The following is a 16200-nucleotide window of genomic DNA, read 5'->3' as shown; positions in this document are numbered from 1 at the left end:
TGATTGCATTCTTATAGGTGTCTATATTACTACAGGGGTATACCTACTAATGGGAGGCCCATAAGGCTGTATTTCGTGGTCACTGTATTAACCCCCCTGGCAGTATTCCCGAGTGTGGCTTTGGGTTATTTAATGTACCAAAAGCAGTAACCCCGACCCACACTCAGGGTAGCATTGTAAAGACCTTACCTGCTCCCCACGATCCAGCGGCAACCTACAGCGTCAGTACGCTGGGGAGGCGTGGCCTGGCGAGAAATTAAAAAGCAGATTACATTGTAATCTGCTTTTAACACATTGATCACAGTAATAAAGTGATAAAAATAATAATAATTAATATTTATTAAAAAAAATATTAAATATTTAATACTAATTTAACAATACAATTTCACCCTTGTTTGGGCAGGTTTCAGTGTTTTTTTATTTGAATAATTGATTACATTAAATTTATTGTTATTGTATTTTTTTTATTATTTTTTATCATTGTTATTTATAATTATTTAATATTATATTATAATGTATAATTTGTATTTCAATCTTTATCATACCCGGGAGTTATTCCTAACAATTTCAGGCCTGCAATAATAAACAACAAATTTCCATGCAATGTACAATGTACCGTTTTTGACTTAAAAAATACTGACATAATCAGACTGCCAGGGAGGTTAATGAATCTTCCCACTTTAAGAGGGATAACATTATAAAGTCCCCTCTGTACATAACAAACAATTTCAATTCAGTTACCATAGAACATCGCCAGACTCCAAATTCAGAGGTGTTAGTATCCTCATTGGTGGTTTGTTACCCTGGTCTCGTTCTTTGCTGAAAACTGACCCTGAGGGTCGCTTCCTCATAGTGCAAGGCAAAGTGGGTGAGCAGATGTTCAGTTTTGTAAATATTAACCTCCCCGACACTGACCAGTTGTCCTTGCTTGAACATGTTTTAACTCTTGTGTCTGAGATTGCTAAAGGTACTACCATATTAGCTGGTGATTTCAATCTAACACTCAACCCATCTCTAGATGTATCTAGAGGGGGCTCACATTTGCCCTTCTCCTATCATAAGAGGCTGAAAACCCTACTACATGACAATCAATTGGTTGACATCTGGCATATTTTATTCACCAGTACACAGCACTTTTTTCAGGCTAGACTTTTTCCTGGTGTCCCACAGTGCCATCCCACAAATACTTGATTCAGGTATCAGTTCCATTACCTTTTCCGACCATGCATCGGTCACTATAGTGGTTTCAATGGCTTGCCAGACCTCTAGAACTAGTTCCTGGAGACTCAATAAAACATTGCTTGAGACCCCGGGACTCCCAGAGAAAATCAAACAGGAGCTCAGCTCCGTTTTAGCCTGTAAAGAAAGGATCCACGGAAAACCCGCTTCACATTTGGGAAGCACGTAAGTGTTTTATCAGGGGACTAGAGATCCTGCACGAAAGACTTCCCGCAGCTGATCTAGAGGCTCAACTACATTCCTTACATACCCAAATTACCTCCCTCTACAGTGAGAAAGCTAAATCACAGCTGTTCAAATGCAAGCGGTTCTATTATGAACACGCCAACCATTGAGGCAGAACATTGGCAAGGGCGCTTAAGTCCAAAAGAGCAGCTATGTTCATTCCCGGTCTTAAAACAACCAGGGGTTCAATAGCACATGTTACTAGCGAATTGGCACAAGCTTTTAATGAATACTACAGTTAGCTATACAATTTACGGGCAAGCCAAACCGATTCAGCTCCCCTGGGTAAGTTGAGCAAAATCCAGGAAAATCTCAGTGCCTGACTTTCCGACACTCTCACCTGAAATCACTGGGAGTTTAGACAATCAATCAAACAAGTCAATCACACTACTTAAACTACAGTCTGCAATCCACTGTGCAGCAACAGGAAAGGCGCCTGGTCCTGACCGCCTTACATTGGCCTACTATAAGAAATTTTATTCCATTCCTTGTCCACAATTAGTTATAGCACTTAATGTGCTAACTCAGGGCAATGACCTTCCAGGTGATGCACTGGCGGCTCACATCTCAGTAACACTGAAGCCAGAAAAAGACTCCCAACTTCGTGTTAGCTACAGGCCAATATCTCTGCTTAACAGTAATTTTAGGTTGTTCACCGGTATTCTGGCCCATAGGCTGGCCCCTGTACTGAGCGGCCTCATCCATCCCGATCAAAGTGGCTTCCTCCCTTTGTGTGAGGCCAGGGACAATACTGTACGCACTCTAAACATTATTGAACATGCACACGGCCATAAGTCCCCACTAATGCTTCTCTCCACGGATGCGGAGAGTGCATTTGACAGGGTGGATTGGACGTTTATACGCACCACCCTGATCCATTTAGGCCTTCCACCTCGTTTCTTTACTTGGATCGGCGCTCTGTATTCATCACCCAGTGCTAGGGTGAAAGTTATTGGCGAGCTTTCAAGGCCTTTTGTCATCACCAATGGACAAGGCAGGGCTGTCCCCTGTCCCTCCAGCTGATTGTTTTATCTTTGGAACCTTTTTAAAGCTAATTCGTTGTAACGCAGAGGAGTGCAGGTCGGCCCGAATGAACATAAAGTAGCTGCCTACGCAGATTATATACTGTTTTATGTCACCTCCCCAGTTACCTCTCTACCAAACCTTCTGCGGGAACTACAACAGTTTGCTGAGCTTTCCAATTACAAAATAAACTTGCAAAAGTCAGAGGCACTAAGTGTTACCCTTTCCCAGTCTACTAGAGAAGCGTTGATCCCTTTTTTTCCATTTAAATGGGCCACCACATCCATTTCTTATTTAGGCACCCAAATTCCTGCGAAATTGGTGCATGTTGTAGAACTTAATTTTTTGCCTCTACTCAACCAAATTCAGAAGGACCTTCAGAAGTGGAAACAAGTGGCCTTCACTTGGTTCGGGAGGAGCAAAGTGTTAAAAATGAATGTGATCCTGGATGGCCATTTTTTGTGGGAAGACTTTACTGCTTTAAACTTTAAAAGAGATTTTGATGGTGCACTGCTTTACATTTGCCTTAATGCTTCCTCCCGGCTATTACTGAACAACTGATATCTAGGCTGTGCATTGTTTTATATCTACCCCACTACTGTTTCTCAGAATGTTACTACATGACTGCTATCCTTGATGGCTATTGTTTGCTGTTTTACACTTACCCTACTGATGAAACGTGATTCTGACTGCGTACTGTTTTACACTTACCCTACTGCTGTTTCTCTTGCTTTCACTAAACAGCTGCTATTCTAGATGGTAACTTAGATATATTGCTATGTTCCAGGTTTATCTAGCTGCCCTGCGGGGCCTACTGCTGCGCTCAGTTTGCGCTGGGCGTGGTTGTGGGCTTTCCCGGATGCTATGACGCCTCAAGTGGTCAGCGCTGACCGTTGAGATAATGATGACTTGCTTCTGGCTTAATTGCCCCTCTGTTGTGGCCCTCTGGGCCTTTTGCCCCTCCAGGAGGGTATGTTCACCCACCAGATGGTTTTGTTCCCAGACTCTACATATGGGGGGTCAGGGATCCGCGGGTGTCAGAACTCCCCTGGTTGCCGACCTGCGACTTAACATTCACTGGTTACCTTTTTTGTTTGATTCTTTTTTTCGTTCCCTCCCCTTTTGACCACACCTGCTCCAATCTTGTATCCTGGTTTCCTTTAGAAGTGTGACATATTGCTTCACTATACCTGGGCTAATGCTACTCTTAGACCACCCACAACTGATTGTCCTGTCTTGCCGAAGGGGAAAACTGTTGCCTTTAGACTCCTCCATATCTACTATGGCTGCTAAAATATTGTCGTTTAACGTTAAGGGTCTGAACACCAACAGGAAGCAGAAGCTGGCCTTTAGAGAATTCAAGTGTCTTTCAACCGAGGTCGTCTTCCTGCAGAAAAACATTGTGACAGTTCAGGATCCTTTAACTTTAACTAACTGCCTCAACTTTACTCTCAGGTGTACATGGCTAATTCACCTAGTAAAAAAGGGTTGATTGTAGATCCAGAAGGCAGATTCCTGATTTTACATGGAACCCTAAAGGGTATACCCATCATGTAACCTATATGCCCCAAACATGGGCCAAACTCAATTCCTCTCTAAAACACTATCATACTTGGAGGACCATACCTTTTTAGTACTTAGCAGAGACTTTAATTTATTGTTCTCCCCGGCAAAGGATAGGCTTACTCTCCATGATGCCAACCCCCACTCGCAATAAACCCCCTAGTGTTTTAATTCTGTCAGTTTTTTTATGCAAAAAGTGAACCTATTTTTTTTGCATAGAAATTTTTGTTTATATTGTGGGCCTGTAATTCTTAGGATATGAAAATTTCATTTATTATATTATAATCATAAATTATAATATAATACATAATTATAAATAATTTAAAAAAATAATGAAATAATAGACAACAATGTAATCGTAAAATAAAATATAAAATAAAAAATGTACTTTTATTTTTATTTCATGTTGTGTGGTGTTTTTGTACTGTAAAAAGCATTTAAAAGCAGATCACATTGTAATCTGCTTTTAAATTTCCCCCCCAATACATCACCACTTGCATCACCCGGAAGATGACACATCCTCCCGGGTGATGCGAGTGGGGATGTCCCGCCCGCCTCACCCCGACGCTGGAGCTGCTGCTCTGCATCTCCAGAGAGATGCAAAGCACAATGCAGGATTTGTTTGTCCTGCATTGTGCTTCGCATCTCACTGCTGATGCGAGCAGCGGCGTGGCTGGGACCCGGGTGGTTTTTAAAAGCACATTACTCAGTAAATTTCCCACCCGGCCACGCCCCCAATTGGACCGGCACCCCGGCATCACAGCGGGACCATCCATCGCCGCTGGAGCTCAGGGCAAAGGTAAGGGGGCTTCTAAAGTTACCCCGAGTGTGACTAAGGATTACCGCTTTTTGCATGTAAAAGCCACCCCGAGTCACACTCCGGATTACCGCTTAATACCAGGTTAATGCAGCATTCTAAAGCTTTTAGACGGTTGGCTCGCAAACAGCAGTTTTATGATAACTGGCGGATTCATCACCCCACTGGTAAGCAGTTTTCTTTTTATTCACCTCCTCACTGCACCCATACGCGAATAGATTATATCTTCACTAATGGATGCTAATAAGAGCTCCATTTGTACATGATATAAGGAAAACTTATAGACCCTATATTACAGGGTCCCCAAGACTCAAAAGGACGGTACTGAGACGCCCTAAAACTAGAGGCGAACTGGCATTTCCAGACCCCATATTATACCACAAAGTCCATAATGTTGGATTGGTGTACAAACGATGGCTCCAAGCTTTGGGTCGGACTGGAAGATACATGTTCAGTTACGCCGACTGACTCATTAGTCTGGGCACCAGCCGCAGCTAAAGCCACTATAATCAGACACTCATTCATTAATGAGACTTTAAAAGTAGTCTCCAAACTCTTCACCTCCCAGAAAAAAGCCACATATCCATTCGTAGCTAAATGGGAAGATGAATTGAACATGTATTTTTCTGATGAACAGAAAGAAGTGATGCTTTATTTTTGCCATAAGGCATCAATCTGCAATTGATATCAAGAGACCAATTACAAATTGGCTACCTGATGGTATAGGACAGCTGTGAAACTTGACAGGCTCCTCCCACAGACAGAAATCACTTGCTGGAGGTGTGGTGCTACGCAGGGTACGCGATTACATATTTTTTGGGACTGCCCCAATATGCAATCTTACTGGACCTCAGTGGCAGAGGTTATTCGTAAACTCACGGATGTTGATATCAGGAACAAACCTGCCCTAGTGCTTCTCCATGTCTCAGATTTCTCACAGAAGATGTAAAAGCGCTCCCTGCTGAGACACCTTCTAAATGCAGCTAAGACATGCATCCCAGCCTGCTGGAAAAGTAGCTCCCCCCAACTGTAGAACACTGGCTAAGAAGGGTAGCGGATTTTTATCATATGGAAGATATGATCTCTACTGATTCAGTTCTCTACCTTAGTGGAATACTCTAGGATGTTACAACCCTCCCAATCTGATTCACCAAACACATCTTTGAGCTAAATTATATATTTGTGTCTGATATTGTACTGAGTGTGAGTAGGTTTGAGTAGCCGATCGTAAACTCGATCACCCCCCTTCCCCCACTTCTCTTTTATACCTGTCTATTGTTTAGAAAAAGAAAATGCCTGGGTCCCATTCTTATTCAAGTTTCTATTAAAATGCTATGTTGTTTGCACTTAATTTGCTGTTGGATATGTCATTGTGGATATGTCATTGTGTATGACATTTTGTATGAACCTAGATATTTCTCAATAATAATTATTTAAAAAAAATATATAAATAACTTAATTTACAACACAGTTGAAAGAGTTGGAAAGTTTAGAGCAGGCAAATGTCTCCAATCTCCACCAGGGCTTAGTGAAAAAGATGGACCTTAACAAAGTAGAGAATACCCATCAGAAGTTTGATGACAAGGACAATAAAGCAATTCTCTATTGACTCTTGACTCGGATGAAGCTGCAGCAATCACCCTAGGGGCAGTATGAGACACACAAGGCACTATGAGATATGACCCTGAGCAGATTCCTGATATTTTTGAGACTATTGAATTGATCTGTATTCTAAGGTACATGATGGCCAACAAGCCATGGGGACCAGCTTTATTTGTATATAGGTGCCTATCGTTCCAACTGAAACTCTGCACCAGGATCTTGGCCACACACTTAGGCCCCTTCCTACCCTCTATTTTTTCCAAAGACTATGTGGGTATTTTTTTGGGATGTCAAACTGTGGATAATACCAGGAAGTCTATCAATATTATTGATGTGGTTAATAAAATTGATCAAGATTCACTCATTAGTTTAGACACTGAAAAAGACTTTGGTAGGCTTAGCTGGCCTTTTATGCTGAAAAATTGTGGGATTGGCATACAAGGTCAGCTTTTATTTGCTTCCCACAGAAAAGGTGAAATTTTCCCATGCTATGTCTCCAGTGATGGCAATCAAAAATGGAACCCACTAGGGCTCCCCCCCCCCTCTCTTATTCTTTAGGATTTGGACTGAACCATTAGCCATACTTATCAGGAAACAACCGGATATTTCTGGGATTCGAATAAAGGAGGCAACATACACTATATCGCTCTATGTGGATGATTAATCACCTCTCTAACCCTCATATCGTTTTACCATGTCAACTCTCGGTCCTAGACAACTAAGGTCCGGATACAAAATCAACCCTAGTAAAACAAAAGCACTGCCTATTATTTTACCCTCAGGTAATTTACACATGTTCCAGTTACACTTCCCATATAATTGGTAGGATGACTCAAATACTTGGGGTGTAACTATCTTTTGCTTACCAAACATTATATCAACACAATTATCTCAAGATGTTTTGAGAAATACATCAACTGCTCCATAAATTGAAATTGTTGTCCCTCTCACTGTTTGGATGCATTGCCCCTATTAAAATTGCCATTTTGTCTAAATTTTTGTATCTGTTTAAAACTTACTTTCTATCCCACGTTACATACCTAAACACTTTCAGGAACAGAATGGAGGCTGGAGTGTTCCAGACTTCATCATATATTACTATGCTACTAATCTATGTCAGCTAGATTCTTTCAAACCATTTAACAGACGACCCATCCACCCTAATTATATGTTATGAGGCTCTATCCCATATAATCTACAATTAACTCCCATGCTATTCACTAAACATATCTGGAAAACTTGTAAAGTCAATATTTAATTGACTACCCTAAATCCCTTCCTACTTTATTTGTGTCTAACCCCCAACTTCTAGACAGTTTGAGGGGCTTTATGGCTTAATAATTGCAGTTTAAACAGGTCTTTTGCTTTAGGCAAATTATAAATTGCTTTCTTTTAGTGAGCTACAAGACATTTGAATTACTAACCAATTGTTTCTTTAGCCATCTTTAGATGATCTGAGATGCGCTCACAAGCAATAACAGGAGATTTGTAGTTTTCCACTCCCATTTGAAGCAGCATATACAGGAGGCCAAATATCTGATATTTACTGGATTTTGGGTGGGTGAGGTGCTGATCATCCTCCTCATTATCAATATATGTTTAAGTAGGAAATGGCTTTTGGTAGACCTATTCCTACAGAGATCTGGAAGATATTATGGGATCATACACTCAGGAGTTCTTGGTGTACTATATATCGCAAAAATATATAAGATAATAACATAAGATATAAATGACACATTGGTATTTCACATAGATAAATTACACACTATTTATCCAACAGTGAGCAACCTTTTTTGGCGCTGTGGACAGACAGTTGGCACTTCATATCCATTGGTCTTGCCCACCTATACCTGAGGAGTGGTGGATAGGCTTCTTTCTTAGCTGGTTTCCATGCAGAACCGGGGAAACCCTTTGACCTACCTTTTGGGGCTTCCAATCCTAAATATACCTAAGCTACAATTTAATCTAGTAAGGCATGTTTTGATGACAGTGCGTCGTTTGAATACTTTGCAAGGGAAATCCCCTCCTTACAAACTAGATTTACATAATACGAGATATTAAATTGATGGATGTATTACATCTTGAGAAACATCAAGAAATGTGGTCCATATGGAATGAGTACTTTACCTGTACATAGTTTTTCTATTAGAGATATTATGGTGTCAATCCTATACACTTCACTTTACACTCGTTACACTAATTTGATGTTACCCTTGTTTCTACTCTCCTCTTCCTATTTGGTTATTTTTTGCATGTCTCTATTTCTTACATCTTTACCTTTTTGTCTTCTCCCTCTGTGTACCCTTAATGACTGTAAGACCTGGCTTTGTGACCCTTCTATAACCTGTAGAATTATAGAAGAAATGTTAAAATAAGGATTTGAATTGTCTACCTGTTTATATTTGCATAGTTGATGGACTTTTTATTCATAACGTTATTCCTGCCGTACCCCTAAGCTTAGTGGGGTCTTTCAACTCAAGATAACTTTTTAGACACAGTTCATTGAAGACAGAATGTTTTACGAGTTGTTCACTTGGATGCTCTTTTTTTGCTTCTTTTTGTTTGAGGATTGTACAATTGTAGGTTTGCTGAGTTTGGTTTTATAGTTCATTTATATAATATATTTACCAGAGACAGAAGAAGACTAGAGATAAAGCTACCCTTAAGCATCTGCTGATATGCAGACCTTACCTGTGTGGATTGGAATAGTCATAGGTCATTAGGCTGAAGCTGTCCACATATGGAGCCAACAGATCAAACTCCTTTTTCCCAAACATTCCCAACTGGTCCGTGCTTAAAGAGAAAAAGACATGAAATAACCAGTTAAAGTTGGTAAAATGTAATAAAACTATAGACAACCAAGGTATTGTTAATGAACTAAGTGGTCAGTCCACCTAAAACTGTACAATGTTTTGTGTGGGTGTCCATTTGCTAAATATACTACAACCTTCTTAGAGACTTAGGTTTGCCTACTTGCCAAATCATCAGTAAGATGTCAAACTTTCTACATAACTAAAAATGTTTCAATTAAAGTAGGAATGCATATATTACCTCTAAAAATATACCATGAAAAGCAAGTACATACACCCATAATTTGTAGGAATTACAGTACATGTGGTACAAAATAAATATTTTCTCTCAGAGGTGTCAACCAGCACCACTTAGTAATAGGACTGATTGGATACATTGATTTATCTAAGTTTGAAAGCACAAAGGGTCCAAAATCGTTTCTGTAGAGGTTAATGTTTGTAATAAAAAAAAAAAAACAGATTATTTAAAAGAACAGTAATGAGAATGATAGCAATTACGCCAACACCACTCTATTTCTTTATGTTCAGTTGTCACAATATTGGGTAAAACACCAGCAGTGAAAATGTCAAAGAATGGGCACATATTCTACTTTATATGCCTACAGTGAAGATCCACAATATACAATCACCATATTATTGTATGGTACATTATAATAAAGAAGCTTTCCTTTAAAACCAAAGGAGTAAAAACAGAGATGCCAAAAACAACCAAGGCTGGTTGTCTAAAGGAAAACATTTTTCAAGATTCAGTGCATTGACTCTTACATTAATATTCAACAAATACAAGCAGAATTGCAAGAATGTAGGCACCAAAATATTTAGTGAAGATGGGTAGCATCACTAACAGGCAGATACCAGTCAAAACAATTTTGAGAAACCGTTTTGTGCACATGAATGTTTTTGAGAAATGTATAGATTTAAAGGAATCGCCAGGGGTCATGGGTATCGCCTTATCCCATAATTGGTAACCAAAAGTTTCCACCTGGTATTGATAACCTGCTGAACAGGGGGCAAGAGATGTTAGCTTTTTCCTCCAAGGACAGACCTGGCCCTCCCTATCAGAGATGAGTACTGACGGTACCTACAACACATCAGGGTTCTGGAGAATATGCCAATTGCACTATTTCCAGCATTCACTCCCAAGTCTGGATACCTTCCATAGACCTCTTCCGGAGTTTGAAAAGATATTTGTGGATCAAAGTCCAGTTTGTCATGGTCACCCAGCTTTACTCAGAACTCTTCATCGCCAACACCGATTTTAAATGGGCCCAGATGTCACCTTCTCTCCCACCCAGGTTGACAAACAAATTTTTATTGCACACACGACTTCAATTTGCTCCACATACCAGGACATAGGCTATAAAATCCTTACAAGATGGTATAGGGTCCCCTAACTCCTACACTCCAAGTTTTAAGGGACATCAGATAAATGCTGGTGGTGCAAAACAGCCAGAGGCACACTTCTGCACATTTTCTGGTAGTGGCCAAAGCGTTCAACCATTCTGGGAGCGTCCACCGTCTTCTACCTAATGTTACAGATCTGTCTGCATTGCAGGACAGAGCTAACAAAGATGGTTATTTCGGACAATGTTTTTTTTAACTCTGCAGACTATCTAGCAGCGCTTATGTATGATCCCTGAATACCTAAATTGACAGGTATACCCATATATAAGTTAAAAGGTCAGTGTATGGTTCAAACAGTGTCAACATAGGATGAACCAACCCCTGGGATATAGATGACCAAAAATAAAAAGAAGACGGGTATATATATAGATATACAGACACAAATACCAAAGATGCACGTTATGGACTGCCCTTTTCAATGCATTCAAATCATGCAATATTGGGGGTGGTATACTTTTTGTGCTAGACATAAATATTTATTGTGGTGCTTGAGTATGGGTATATTTGTATCAGACCTGATCATATGTATTTGGCAGTCTTTGTATTGAAGAGTTAGGGTCTCTTTTTTCCCCAACCCGCTTTACCTAAGTGGCTTCCTCAGGGGAGTTTTATACTTATATTCTGGTAAACAGAACATGCTTTCATGCATGGCCACATGTATAAATTGTATACATGACATCAACAGCAGCTTTTGTGTTTGCTTAGCAGGAGAAATGAGCAAATCATCAGAGTGAAAGCCTTCTTGGCATACATTTCCCAGGGAGCTTTGCAATACGTTTTCCTATCAATAATGTGTACGTCGGTAATGTCACTCCTGTAACAGATCTGACTGCAGCAAAGAACATGTGATGCTTGATTTTGAATAGGGAAGGTCATTTATTTAAAGAAATCTCTACTATTGTGACGAACTATATTATATGTTTATCATTTTTGCACTAGCCATTTTATAATTTCAAACTCTAGGAAAACAAATCATGTCAAAACATAAGATTCATTGTGTATTTACTTATACATCTCTGTGGGGTTTTTTTTGTATTTTTTTAAGTAATCAACGTGAAAATATGCCTATATACTAGAGCTTCCTGTAATGTAGACCTGTCAATACTGTTTTTTCTCCTTGTGCACAGTAAGTGGTCTTGTATTCACCCACATCCTGAAGGCAGCCTGTAGTATGAAGACCTGCTGGGGCCCACCTATGGCTCTTTCTTTCTGCACAAGCTTAGTACAGCTTTGTAATATTGGCACAGATACCTTTACAAGCTGATATCTGGGTTTATAAACAAATTTGGCACTAATTACATGTACAGTATCTATATCCTTTGAAGCTAATTAGAAAGATATTTCAATGTAATTTACTAAACCTGGTGAACCTGTCCAAAAATTGAATATGGCAGCCTTGAGGCAATCTGCCATAGAAAATCCCAGAAATGGTATTTCCAGCTTAGCTCACTGGTTTTCAAGATGTTTTAAATCAATATGCAAGCAAAATTATGTGTGTCTGACTACCTGTAGGTTTCTACAATACTTTCTGTGGAACCATTTCATGCCATACCCCACTTGTCTGCCTCACCAAGCTGTCAGGCTCAGCGCTTACTCTCCTTCCTGACAGAGCATGCAGCCGCACTTCCTGGTCTTGCATTTCTGTGTGTGGTTGTGCACACTGACATAGCCCAGGGAGGAGGAGCTCCTTTAAAGGGCAGAAGCTATTTTAGACTCAGCACTATTGGTGGCTGCTGCTGAGATTTTGTACCATCTCCTTAGTATTTGGGATTCTCCCCAAAGTCTGCCTACCCAGTACTTTGTCTTGGCCTTCTACCTGATTAATGACCCTGCCTATCTGCTGCCTGCGCTGACCTTCTGTTTGACTATCAATGCCACCTTGACTACTGCCTGCCCAACCTGTTGCCAAGTTACCAATGCTTCCTTGTCTGCTGCCTACCCTAACTACTGACGCCACCTTGCTTGAGGTGTATTTCTTGACCACAACTGACCCCCCCAACTATCTGCATTTAAAGGCTTGTCTTCAAATGGGGTGCAGCTTTCCTTATTAGAACACTAAAATTTGCTCATGTTGTTATATTAAAAATAATGTTATATTAAATACCAGGACTTGTCCTTTAAAGTTACCTCCTTGAATGTTCTTCCCAATGTATCATCGCGTTTGTTCAAACACCCACAATAGTTCCAGGAAACAGAACAGCTGAGCTGCAGTGCCGTGAAACTAAAGCTGCAGCTCCTATTCACTGATGCACCTTCTCTCCTTGGTCAATTACAAAGCATTTTTTTATTCTGTAAATGGTCAATGATTAGCTAAGGAGAGAAGGAAACATGCAAGGGCCTGGGAATTTTAATGAATACAGCTCTGTTGCAAAGCCTAAAGGTAAGCTGGGACAAAATTGTGGCAATTTCTACAAATGCACAGTTACTAGAATAGTTGACATGAGAAGGGAGCAGCTGAGGAGGTACCTTTTTACTGCTACAATTAAATGAATAGTTTATATAGTAGCAGGAGTTGTCTTTTAGTGTCATATCTGGCACTTATCAGTGATAGCTTATTACAGTTTTGATTACACTGGGGAATATTTTTGAACCAATTTTTTTGCTGACTTTTTTTAAGCTTATTTACACTAAAATAAGTATGCTGATTCTGAAAGTGCTGTTAGTTTTCTTCTATGACGTCAGTTTTTTTTTCGCTACCGCCTATAATAATGCAAATACTGTAGAGTGGATTTGTATAGGCTATTCATTTACACGTAAGACAGTTGGTCAGAGGTTGTGCGCTGCTCTATGTAGTGAATAGGCAAAATTTACTTTTCTACATACACACGTATTTCCTTTCTTTCAGATCATGTCTGGCTCTGCTGTTTCCTGTCATTAGTGCCTAGGCATATTTCAAAGTTAAACTTGGTGATCAAAATAAGTCTTGGGGCCCTCATAAGGTGTGCAAACAGTGTGTCGGGGATTTGGGGATGTGGACAAAGGGAACACGTGATAGGATGCCATTCGACACACCTATGGTTTGGCGAGAGCCAGGAGATCATTTCAGTGACTGTTACTTTTGTATAGTGAAAACTTCAGAATATAACAAGAAAAATAAATGTAACAGAGTATCCTAGTCTACCACTGGCTATATGCCCAGTGGCTCATTCAGATGAAATCCCAAGGCCGGTTTTCGTTACACTACCCTCTCTTGAAGAACATGATTAGGGTGATGGACTAAGTGACAACAATGATGAAGAGTTTGAAATTGAAGAGGACTCTCTTTGTAAGGGATTTGATCAACATGAGGAGTGATTTGGCATGTGATTTGGGACTGTCCAAGAAGGCTTCAGAACTCCTAGCATCAAGACTGCGTGAAAAAAAGGAACTTGAAAAAGGAACAAAGGTATCATACTTTTGAACCAGAGATACTGCATTTCTGCAGTACTTTAGAACTGACAGTGGCTTTGTGTATTGCCATATCACACCTGGTTTAATGGAGGAATTGGGAATTCCAATCTATAACTCAACTGAATGGGGACTATTCATCGATAGCTTAAAGCGGAGCTAAAGTGTGTCCTCCTTCATAAAGGCAATTTATTTGGGTCAGTCCCAATAGGCCATTCAGTTTCTCCTTGTGAAGAGTATGCAGACATAAAGAGAGTCATTGAGTTGTTGCAAAATCACCAACACAATTGGGTCATCAGTGTTGACCTTAAAATAGTATGCTTCCTATGAGCAAATAATTACACAGAAAGTGTCCAGAAACTTTTGGAGGGCTACAAAATGTTTGGTTGCAATATGAGCATCAAGGTGCATTTTCTATATAGCCATCTTTCTAACCTCCTGGAAAACCTTGGTGCAGTCAGTGATGAGCAAGGTGAACAATTCCATCAAGATTTGAAGGTCATGGAGTGACAGTATCAGGGTAGATGGGACATGTACATATGATGGCTGACTATTGTTGGAGCATTTGGTGGGGTTTTCCTAACACTGAACACTCCAGGAAAAGCTATAGGCATAAGTTGTTACCTTAACCGCTTACCCGATTAATTTTCAAATGTTTTACTGTAAAAAGATGTCAGAGTAACAATTAATCCTTTGTATGAACAAAAGAAATGTAAACAGTACATTCAAGTTATTATTTCATTATTTTTTTATTGTATGTAAAATTTGTATGTTTTTTGACAAAAATGGAGGGTACCCTTTATCGTAAAAACTGGATGTGATAGCAAAAAAATGGGGTCATTTCTGGATTCACCACTCAAAAATTAGTAAAAAAACAAATGTAAGATCTAACTCAACAAAAAACTGTGTTCCACAGTGTTATATATTAGAAATTATTTGCTATAGTTTTATATCCTAAAAATGTAAAACTGTAAGCTGGACACAGTGAGAAAACAGGTCTCGGGAAACACATAGCTTTCTAGAAATAGATTTTAATGACGCATAAGGGTGCACAAATTAGGGACAATTAAAACAAGCATTATGTTTTATGGGAGGCTGCATTATTTTGTAGACTGAAGCGATGGCAAATGTGGTTGTCTCTCAGTAGGCCTGAGGAAAATTAAAGGCTTTGATAAAAGGTTAGCAGAACACAAAAATCAGCATCCCAGTACAGCATGATATGCACTATCTCATAAGGTACAGGGTTTGGTGTGCACCAGCTTTTAAAATAATTTTTGGCAAATATTAGCATTTATCCTAATCCCAAGAAATGTATGTTTGTAATCTGCAGGAAAACAGAAAAAAGAGAAAATCTTGGTAATATTAGAATATCAGTTCAATAAAGCATTAATTTTATTCAAAGCAAAATCAAGCTTAGAATAATAGTTCATTACCATATAAAATATAAAACAGGAGTAAAAATGTATTAAATGACCTATGGAGCAAAAAATGTTCTTGTGGACAGACAAATTATGTGAATGTGTGGTAGTTTTGATCAGTATTGAGTAATTTTAAGGTTGTAATAAATGGTCAGTGCTCAATTGGAAGGCAAAATAGAACACCAGAGTGAGAAATGGTCTGTTTAAAGTAATGGCACCAATATTTTCCATGTCAAATGTTACTGGTAACAGATTTTTCATGATTGTCTGTTTAATTCTGGCCATCTCTTCTCATTGAGAAGAGGTAAGAAAATGCTAGACAGTCACACCATATGTGTAGAGGACCATTGCATTTTGAGTATGAGCAGATGTCCTCCAATGACTGTGTAAAATCTAATCCTGTATCAAGATTTTTATTCAGTTTTGCTATTTTTTTTGGTCAATCACAATTAAATAGTAAAAGGTATGATTGTTAAGTATCTTACAAATTTTTTAGAATGTATAGACTTGTTCGCATGTTATGTCATTTGATTTCTTTCTTTCTAGGCTACTATATATTACTAAAAGCAATATATTTCACACTGAAGGGTCTGAAATGTCATCTTTTTTTCTGGAGATTTTGCCATTTTTTCCTGTAATTGCATAGAGTAGACCTCAGATCAGCCCTGGCCAGCTGCTAACACCATTAATACCGAGCTCTCTCCAATTGTTC

General features: G+C 39.3%; 1 protein-coding gene across 3 annotated transcripts in view; it reads right to left on the bottom strand.

Moving 5' to 3' along the window:
* The window catches only part of CHID1 (chitinase domain containing 1), a 339220-nt gene that overhangs the window by 170679 nt on the left and 152341 nt on the right, over positions 1-16200 (bottom strand). For all 3 annotated transcript variants that reach the window (XM_072421678.1, XM_072421680.1, XM_072421679.1), the window contains exon 9: positions 9161-9262. In XM_072421678.1, coding sequence (XP_072277779.1) covers positions 9161-9262 — 102 coding nt within the window. The remainder of the gene's footprint in view (positions 1-9160; positions 9263-16200) is intronic.

Source organism: Pyxicephalus adspersus, chromosome 9, assembly GCF_032062135.1.
Source record: "Pyxicephalus adspersus chromosome 9, UCB_Pads_2.0, whole genome shotgun sequence".
Taxonomy (NCBI): Eukaryota; Metazoa; Chordata; class Amphibia; order Anura; family Pyxicephalidae; genus Pyxicephalus; species Pyxicephalus adspersus.
The sequence above is the reverse complement of the archived record's forward strand: the minus strand, read 5'-3'. Positions and strand labels throughout refer to the sequence as shown.